This window comes from Eurypyga helias, unplaced genomic scaffold (genome assembly GCF_000690775.1).
Source record: "Eurypyga helias isolate BGI_N326 unplaced genomic scaffold, ASM69077v1 scaffold42143, whole genome shotgun sequence".
Lineage (NCBI taxonomy): Eukaryota > Metazoa > Chordata > Aves > Eurypygiformes > Eurypygidae > Eurypyga > Eurypyga helias.
In genome coordinates this window covers 1-10,252 of record NW_010242591.1, presented here as the reverse complement: position 1 = coordinate 10,252, position 10,252 = coordinate 1, and the positions used below count along the sequence as shown (strand labels likewise).

The 10,252-nt window shown below is 43.6% G+C and overlaps 1 protein-coding gene across 1 annotated transcript; it reads right to left on the bottom strand.

Annotated features, from left to right (window-relative positions):
• Positions 1-989: 989 nt before the first annotated feature.
• LOC104507757 (claudin-10-like) lies at positions 990-1,206 on the bottom strand (the record flags this gene model as incomplete). The annotated part of the gene is made up of 1 exon (XM_010149133.1): positions 990-1,206. A coding segment is annotated over exon 1 (217 nt), but the record flags the coding sequence as incomplete, so codon positions are not given.
• Between the last annotated feature and the right edge of the window lie 9,046 nt (positions 1,207-10,252).

The window sequence follows — 10,252 nt, the reverse complement described above, 5'->3', positions numbered from 1 at the left end:
GGATTGCCACACTAGTGTCCGATCTGGTCAACAGCATCAGTGTATTCAGGCTGAGAGAGAAAGTGCATTTAATACCTCACTCTCACTAATCCTATGTTACACATTCTTCAGATCAGGAGTATCCTGCCACCTATTTAGTTCAGCCACCTCCCAGTGTAAATTCAACAAAGGCGGCAGGCATTTTTATTCTGGAATAAATATCTACATACTGGATTATTCAAGGTTAATAAAAACTATCTTCACTCTCTGCAAACATGCTTACTATCCACAGAATATTGCCTTAGTTGGGCATTTGAGAACAATCCACCAGCCTGCTGAAGACTGATACAGAATCATTCTATGATTCTATGATACAGAGTAGAGGAGCCAGCAGATCTAGATTTCCTGATATTTAGAACCACATCCAACAAGACATTAGTTAACAAGTCCTGACAAGTATATTAATTCACAACATGTACTCATTGTATAACATGTACTTATAATATGTCATGATAGGCATAATACCCATTGTATTTCTTGCATTATGTATGATTTTCTGTCTTAACACGCAAAAACCACAACCCCTTCTTAGCTATAAACAGTATTTCTTACCTATTGTATGAAAAAACTCCAGCTACAGTACACTGGCTATCAAGTATTGCAAAAGAAGGCGTAGACAATAATTCCAAATAAACATGGAACTGCCGTAAGTTGTGGTAAACAATATTTCATACAAATTCTTACAAGGTGCTAGAGAAGAGATTACACCAGATTTAAAATGCCTATTAAAATACATGCTTGATCAAGCAACTCCATTTTCCTGATTTGATAACCTTTCCTAATGTGCTTGACACATTCCGCCGCTTAAATGATTTTGGTTACTTCACCCCACAGAGTCCTTCTTGGCCAGTTATTTGCCGGCACTACTACATTACCGAAACAAAAGCCTTACTACCTTTTTCCCAACAAATTTTTAAGCAACATAAACAAGGCTGCGCGAAGTCACATACCAGGCAGTGCAAGCATAGAGTCAAAGTCTCTACAGTTGGATACTCCAGTGCTGTCTTCCGCACAGCTCTTCCACAGGTTTTCATACAACGTGGACGTTGTGATCACACTGCCGTGTATACTGGAGACTTTCCAGTAATTATTCGGCAAAGTAGCTCCAATAATTGCCCACCCACCCAAGCACAAAAGAAAACCAACGATTTCCAACGCAGCAGACATGCTTGTGAGTAGTAACAGTTAAATATCCCTATAATTAGATTACAATCAAGTGAAGCCTTTCAGAAGCCTCCTTGCTGTTTTATCTCTGGTTTCACTCCAAAATGAAGCTACCTTTGCTCTTTGCTCAACCCCAGAGATAAGGCTTACAGTGCATGACAATAAGTGGGAGCAGTTCATGATAAAGATACTAACATTTTAAAAAAATGGCAATATTAATTCTTTTTCTAATAAGAAGTAACAAAACAAGCCTATTCTTAGCTTCAGCTCAGAAAGCCCACTCAGCATTCCTACAAAACATTTTTGTAAGAGTGATACTATCGGCAAATATTTTATCTGTCTCTCCTCTGAAGCCAGTTAGGGCTTACAGAAGATTAAAACTGTTTGCAATTTTATTATTGATCTCAAATCAAAAAGATTTACTGTGTTATTTTCTTGATGACTCAAGCATAAAAAAGCCAGAGAACAGGAATTTTATTCTGTTGCTAGAAAATTTAGCACATTTTTGGGGTGTTATGGTCATAAGTAATCCATAGCAGCTGTATTGCCAGCTTCTTTCGGGAAGGCTAAGCCATTAATATTTTACAGTTTATTGATCTATAGTTAAACACGTTCAGTCTCAAAAACAGTCTCACTTACACTGGAATACAATTGTGATATTGTATATTTCAAGGAAATGAAATGTAAGTGTGACGACCTACCTCAAAAGGAATAAAATGATGGACAACAGCTATATAAAATAATAAAAATAATACATATCAGCAGAGTGCATCTGTTTGTCAGAATATCTTTTTAAAAATCTGTTCTAGACGAATTAGAGGTATGTCAGACTTGGTCTACTTACTTCTGCTCTTGACTAGACAAAATCATAGATTCAATTCACATCACTCACTGATGTTAATGCCTTAAACTGCTTGTGTATTTAAATGGGGTTAACCATCTTTTGCATTGATAACCTGCTCTTATCTCCAGGAAATGGAGTCAGAGTTTCTTCATAAAATAATCCTGCTATGACGCAACTGATTCACGGCATTTTAAAGGCTGCCAGCAGGATTAGCCTTTGGGAGAGTCACAACTTGCCCATAACAGGTATCTAGGGTTTTTTTTTCCAGCTTCATTGGTCACTTTGAGCTGATGCTGTAGGTTGGTAGGTTCAGCTGGACAAGGGTACTACACTGCCACCACGACATTTTTGCTACCTCGGCAGCCAAGAGGATCTTTGCCGTTGATTTAAAGAAGAACAGACTCTCAGCACAGCCACTGTGGTCCTGTGCAGCTCTGTACTTGCAATCTTTTAAAGAAACTAGATGGTGTGTGTAAGAATGGATCTTCTCGGGTGATTTTTACAGAATCCCCTCCTTCTGCTGAGTCGCTGCCATTTGAAAATGATGGCATAGTGAAATGAGCACACTGTACCAGTATGGTGGAATATCTGTGTCTCATTAGAAGCCCTTCAAAGAGGTTTAAATTAACTTATCCATACACGGATGCTCCTCTGGTGACCTCAGCAATCACTTCTGCTGACAGCACTTTCAAAGCTGAGTTTAGCTGAGAACGTCAATCAAGTGTCCCCAGATGCCAAAGACTGGGAAAAAAAAAACAAACCTAATATAATAAAAAAATAAATATCACTTCCTGGTTAAGAAAGCTGTTTCAACAGGCAATCATAAAGCATGCATGTAAGCAGAAACAATTAAACTGCAGACCTGGTATGCATGACATTTAGGAAGTTTTAGGAAAAACACCAGGCATTTGGATCATTCCCTTAAGGAAATCACTCTTCAGTGGTGTTGAAGAACACAGGGTTGTTCTTTGCTGAATTTTCTAAGCTATGGTTGGTTAAGTGGTGGACACAACAGCAAACGCTGCTCTGCAGGAGGCTCTGCAGCAGCAGAGCGAAAGAGCTGGTGCTGAGAGCTTCACATCACCACCATCCGTGACTTGGGAGTTTTCCTTCAGACTTGCTCTAACCTGGTCGGGTGAACCGAACACCCAGCAACGTTGGGAAGTCAGGAAGTGTGTTCCTGGGGCACATTTCCCTGCTTTGCTTCATCCATGAAGAAACCAATTTGCACACTCCAAGAGTCCACAATGTAAACCAATTGTGGTAAATGGGAATAATTGGAAAATTCATTACAGAAGTGTACTCCTGATGTAAGTAAAACGCTAATACAGACATGCCAAGGTGCGACCATATATGACTAGAGCAATATGTGACCGTAGAGAAAAATTGTTCCTAACGTCTCTGATATTCTCAAAACAGAGCATATTTGCTTGTAATATGGTTGAGCGAGGGTTTACATGTAGAAATAGCACTTTTAAAAATCAGATCAGCCAATACAGTTGGCAAAATACTACTGAAAACATTAACACCTGAAATGCTTGATCAGCTTGAGCTGAACCCTTTTGATCACTTCTGTAGGCTTGTTTCAAGACCCAGGAATGCTGACTGAGCCCTGTAGAAAGAGAAACAGCTTTGTGACAGACAGCAATTACTCTGCAGGCAGCCACATCCTGCCCATCAGTTGATTTTAGAAGACGCGCAGTTCTTTGAACAGCTGAAGATGATCCGCTGAGCCCTGCCAACCGGGGGGTCCTCTCTTCCAATTATGAGGAAGGAGGGAAGAGAACCCCTGGGAGGTGACTTCTTCAGTTCACCAGGAACCCTTCTGCTCCTGGGAAATATTTTCTCTCCATGTTAGATGTAATGAAACTGCATTTAATAAAGGAGGCTGTCTCACAATGACTCTGCGTGTCTTCGTTACAGGGCTGAAACATCTGTTTCTCCCTGCTGTACAAGGCAAGGCAGAGCTGCCCCACAGTAAGCATCCATAACACCTTGCTACCACCTACAACAACTGAAGGATCGTCAGCCCCATCTAAACACGCTAATTACAAGAAATCATACCTAAGTTTCTAGATGAAACTTAGGCAACCTGGTATCTACCTAGAGGAAGTCTTGGAGACTCTCACATTTGAGAGATCTGCTTCACAGCTGGGCAGCTCTGACTTCAATGGAGTCTACATCTGTGTCAAGAGAAGCAAGCGCTCAGAGTCTGTGAGCTATCTGCAAGTTTTCATCACTGCAGATCAGAAATAAATCAGCTGGAAAGAGCCCAGACGAACAGCAATGACAGTAATCGGGGATCTGTAAAGCAGTGAAGGCTTGAAGAAGTGATTCCATGATGTAACTCCTAAAGTGACTGCACAATAGTGAAAGTTGTAAAGAATAAATGCAAAGTTCCATTTAAAACAGAAAGCTTAACAAACTACCAGTTTTCAAAGGCTATGCTGTTACTGTTCCTACTCTAGGTTTTCTGAGGAAAGAACTTAAATGTTGGTCCTTCCTAGTCCTTTACCATAAAAAAGGTGTTTACAGAAAGATATTTTAAAAATCCAGAATAATCCAAACAAATCATTTTCAGCCCCTACAAAGACGATTCTTCTCTTTCTATTAGTGGATAAACTACCCTGCTAGCACAGTCTGTCTCAGAAAACATCCGCACCAGTCGGACTGACATGTTTTAAGCTGGCCACCTCTGAGAAATTCCAGAACCAATAGACAGGCTTAGCACAAAGTATCAAACAAGTTCTGGAACATCAACAAAGTCCTGTCTCACACCAATGCACAAGCAAGCACCGGCACCAATGATCTGCTTATACCTCAGAACTGGGCTGAGGAAAAGGATACTCTTTCTTCCAAAACAATAAAAATAAACCTCAGTGTAGGTCACCCATACCTCTATGCCAACACAACACAGATGGCAATAAAGGCACAGCAGTTACCGAGCTGAATGGCAGGTTTCACTCTGGCCCTTTAACCTGTCTGCAAGTACTACAGGACAAATCCTGCCCGCACTAAACCCCCTGTGGCAACCACAGTGTATGCCATCCACCTGTGCTAACGCGTCCAGAAAGAAGGAATAAAATTACATCCCTGGATTTTATACACATAGGCCATGCACACTTACTGTCTGAGCTCAACATGTAGAGAAATTTCTTGCACTGTATCGACCCAAGAGCAACCACCGCACAGTCCATCCAAAGACCTTCAGAAATCCAGTCTGCAGGAACTAGCACTGTCTCAGTGTCCGAAATTTTCCATCTGTTTGACATGGTAGTAACAAGTAAAATGGTGAATCCTGCTAAAGCCAGCAGCAACGCACTGATCTGTAGAGAAGATGACGCCATCCTTCTGACAGAAGTTGTTTTCAAAGAAGCCTCCCAAAATTTCTGATACCAGGGACCTGTTGAAAGAGTTCATACACGTACGGTCTATGGAGTTATCTTTACACAAGCCTAACCTTTATGAAAGCATCGAAAAGATGCCTGCCTACAAAATAATTTATGACGTAAGAAAATTGTAGAACTGGAACCTAAATCTCATTAAATCACTGTAATACTTAAATATTCTGTGACATCTGGGTATGTTCCTAGGAACACGTTTGTTACCGTACATGCTGACCACAAAGAATACCGACAGAGCAAACCCAGAAGACCCAGCTGAGGAACCCTCTGACTTCAATGTGCAATGTTTCATCTGTTCCTTACTTGTTTCCTCATTCAAAATTCTTTTGAAATTAAAAGTATCAAATGCTTTAATAAACTACTCATCTGATTGCAATGCCTACCAGTACAAATTCAAAACAAAATACATTTCGATACTCACGTTCACGATATGTTTCTAACCTGTTTCATCTACCTTCCTGCTAGACACCAGCGTCAGCACTTTGTGAGCACCAGTTTGATCAAACAAGGGAAAGTTTTGTGCTCTTTAGGACCTTTCCCCTCATTCTAAAAATCAAGGACCCAGGGCCAAAGCTCTGCCAACTGTTGCAGAAAGGCTCAGGCATGGACTTTCACTACAGTGAAGTTTTATGGATGACTCAAATAAGAAAATTACAACAAAAACATATAAGTTAGTACTAAAGATGTTCAGATTCACCATCAGCATATAATTTGCTTTGTCAGTGCCACTGAGCTGCCCACACACCAGCAGACTCCAAGGCAATACGGAAAAATATTACTACAATTTTCACGACTGTTTCACTTGAAACTTTTGCTGCACTTCTCCCCAGGCACTGTTTTCAGGAAAAGAGGCCTGTGATCATATAAGACAGGTAAGCAACTGAAGACAGGATTTGGTTTAAGATGTGGCCCACACTGTGAAGGAATATGCAAGTTTTCAGGTTTTATAAATCAAAAGGAATTCAAGCCTCCTGTCATAATCATTCATTGTAAATGACTGCAACACACTGGGAATTTGTTTGCACAAGGACAGAAAGTTTGCTTATTCCACACTTAAAAAGGTGAATTCCACTACGAAGGTTTAATCTTGCACTAACAGAAGGGAGCACTTTTCTCTCGAGTGGTGGGGTAACCTCTTCAAAACACACACAACTGTCAACAGAGAATGTCTGAAATAAATTATAAATTCAAATTAAGCAACAGATTCAAGCAGATTCCACACGACATGGGCAGGCCAATAATTCAAATTCGTTTCCACCTACTACATAGGAATGACCAGTGTAATCACAACTCACTCCTGGCAGTAAGGGAAAGAAGATAAAACGATATGCTCCACACCATCACTATGGGTAGGATATGTGTCAGTTGTAAACACAAAATTCTTGTCAAAATACAATGATTTTAAATGTCGTATGTTGCAAAGTGGAAATCAGATTCCACAAAAACCAGATGAACAACCTCCTCCAGCCCCACCAAAATTCAACCATGTTATAGTAGGACTACAAATACCGCTGTAAGGTCCTTCTCACATCCTTAAAATGACTGTCCCCTACTAATGAATCTGCTAGAGGCGATACAGCATCCACGAGCTCTTCACTGTAGGTGAGTATTCCGCAACAGAAAGGCGCACATGGTCTGAGTCCAGGGGGTGCCATTTCAACTCAGTCTGCAGGGAAATGTAAAGTGGCAAGAAGAAGCCAGTCCGGTGGCATGGTGTGCAGTGGAACAACTGAAAGGTGTTTTCTTTTCCAGATGATCTTGACCAGCATGAAAAGAAAACCTCTGCTACTTAGAAAGCAAAGCATGCAGAGCAGGTATTGGAATCCTTGGGGGCCAGGGAGTGAGTCTGGTGTCTCGGTCAGGACTGGGAGCCCGGCAACGGGTCACGTATCAGTTGACCACACAAGGCAGGAGCAGAGAGCCCTAGAGCCTCACTTGAAATGCACCCAGTGGGTGCTGGAGCACCTCTGCTATGGGGAAAGGCTGAGAGAGTTGGGGAAAGGCTGAGAGAGTTGGGCTTGTTCAGCCTGGAGAAGAGAAGGCTCCAGGGAGACCTCATTGCAGCCTTCCAGTACCTGAAGGGCCTACAAGGAACCTGGGGAGGGGGGGAATTTTTACAAGGGCCTGTAGTGACAGGACAAGCAGTAACGGGTTTAAATTGAAAATGGGGAGGTTTAGATTAGATGTCAGGAAGAAATTCTTCACGGAGAGGGTGGTGAGGCACTGGAACAGGTTGCCCAGAGATGTTGTGGATGCCCCATCCCTGGAAGTGTCCAAGGCCAGGCTGGATGAGGCTTTGAGCAACCTGGTCTAGGGGAAGGTGTCCCTGCCCATGGCAGGGGGGGGGGAACTGGATGATCTTTACGGTCCCTTCCAACCCAAACCATTCTGTGATTCCTCTGCCCCATGAAGCCACCCTCACTCAGCCCTCCCGACTCTGCTGCTACCACCTATGGAACAGTCCAAGATACCTTATTCCCTCTGGGTCACCACTCACTGCAGTCCCCATGCAATGGCAGTGCTGATTTCTTAGCACTCTTGCTGTTTTAACCACAAAAGTAATGCCAGCAAAACGCATTGTTTTAACGGGGTAAGAGTTTGCTAACAAAAAACATCTGCAAGAGAGAAGCTTTCAAAAGCAAACAGCTTTTTATTTCAACTGACACCCCATCCATCCTCCTCTTTCAACTGGTACCTCACCCTGCCCTTGGGGACTTGATAGCACTAGCTGCCACCCACTGTCACTGTAGATTCGAGAAGATGGCACAACTAATAGCAAATAGGCTTTGCAACTGTCCTGAGGAGACTGACCACAAAAGAAAACCCAATAAATACACAAAGCCCAGAGCATCATCCCTTGCAAATTGCACACACAGGCTATATACAACTTAGAGTTGTCATGTGATAAAAACAAGCGCTGGGGGAGCAGATAGATGACCTTAACATTAAAAAAAGCAGAGCCAAAATGCATGTGGTTTGAACATAGGACAGGAAGGGTTAACGAACAAAAATATTTAAGTCATTTATCAAACAAATCACTCCTGATAAGGTGTCTGGAAGAAAAACGAGTGATAAAAGTGTGCAAACTGGAAAGTTAAAAAACCCTTTGTCCTGGTTTCAACCCAGATAGAATTATCTATTAATAGATAGTTAATTTTTTCCTAGTAGCTGGAATAGTGCTGTGTTTTGGATCTAGGATGAGAATAATATTAAGAACACACTGATGGTTTTAGTTGTTGCTGAGCAGTGCCTACACTAAGTCAAGGACTTTTCAGCTTCTCATACTGCCCTGCCAGTGAGGAGGCTGGGGGTGCACAAGAGGCTGGGAGGGGACGCAGCCAGGACAGCTGATCCAACCCGCCAAAGGGATATTCCAGACCATATGACGTTACATAGAAAAGCAGAGCATTGATTACCACACTGGTTTCCTTTACGTATGTATATATACATTTTAACAGCAGCACTATATGGCTTTGAACCTGCTAATCGTTCCTTAGGTCAAGCAAATCCTGAGGCTGACCCATGGCCACCGGTGCAATCAGAAAGAGATAAAATGCAGATTTAAATACAGTACTAAACCACTCGGAGCAGTCTCCCACCACAAGCTCACAGAGGTTTCCTCAGGTCAGAGGCTGCCCTTGAGTTGGAAGGGCAAATTCTTCTGCTACTTGTTGTTGTGTTTTGTTTGTTTTTTTTTTTTAAAGAGAGGAACAATGTTAATTAATTTCCTCTCCATTTCCAAATGATTTGTCTTCGTAACTGTGCTTCTGAAGTTGCTGTAGCTTATTAATAGTCTAATGAGGCTTATAGCCACCACCAGTTACGATACACTAACCATTCTCATCTTGCTATGAACTTTCCCTTCACGCAAAGAACTAGAGAGTAACGATGTCTGGAAGGGACCTCCTGGACTCCAACCTCGTGCTAAAGCACAGCTCCAGCATTGGGCCAGGTTACCTACACCTCGTCCAGCCACAACGGAGCAGCCTCCGGGGCTGGAGACGGCACAACCGCTCTCCCTTGGAGGGTGTTCCGCACCCCCACGCAAAACTGTTCCTGCTGCAACACGCAGCTGCTGCCTCTCGTCCTCCCCATGCGCCTCCAGGATAAACCACTGCTTGTTCAGCTGCTTGGTGTTGGCAGCTCTGCTCTCTGGAGGCCAGGCGTGACTGGCGTGTAGGCCGCTTGGCCGTCCCCTTTGCCATTGTCACCACAGCAACAGATAACCAGAAAGGTGCATGCAACTTCTTGGAATTTACCAATCTGAGGTTGTTTCCAAAGCAAACACACCTTTTTTTTCTTTTTCCGTTTAATTTCGGGAAGGTGTTGGTGTTCACACCACCAGCTGGGTGGGGATGCTCTTTGCCTGCCCAACACCTCACCCGACCCACAGAACCAGAAAGGCATGGCCGCACCGCTGGCGTGGAGACGGTGCAGGGAAGAGCAGCACAGCGCCGGAGCCTGGGAGCCCAGGTCAGCAGCAGGAGGACCGCAGGGCACCTGGGGTCACCCCGCCTAGGGGAAGGGCACCTCGGCCAAGAGGCTTGAGAGGGGCTGTGGGGGGGGAGCGGCTGCCTTGTGCCAGGGCGGGGAGGTGAGGTGAGGCGAGGTGAGGCGAGCAGGGCGTAGGTGGAAGGTGGTGAGGTGAAGTGGGGCCACACGGCAGCGCAAAGCAAGGCCGAGGCAGCAGCCCCAGCCTAGAAGACAGGCTCTGTCTACTGCCAGAGGCTTCTGGAGAATGTATTATAATCACGGAAGCTGTTAATTACGTGACGCCAGCGGTAGGCGCCGAGAGGGCCCG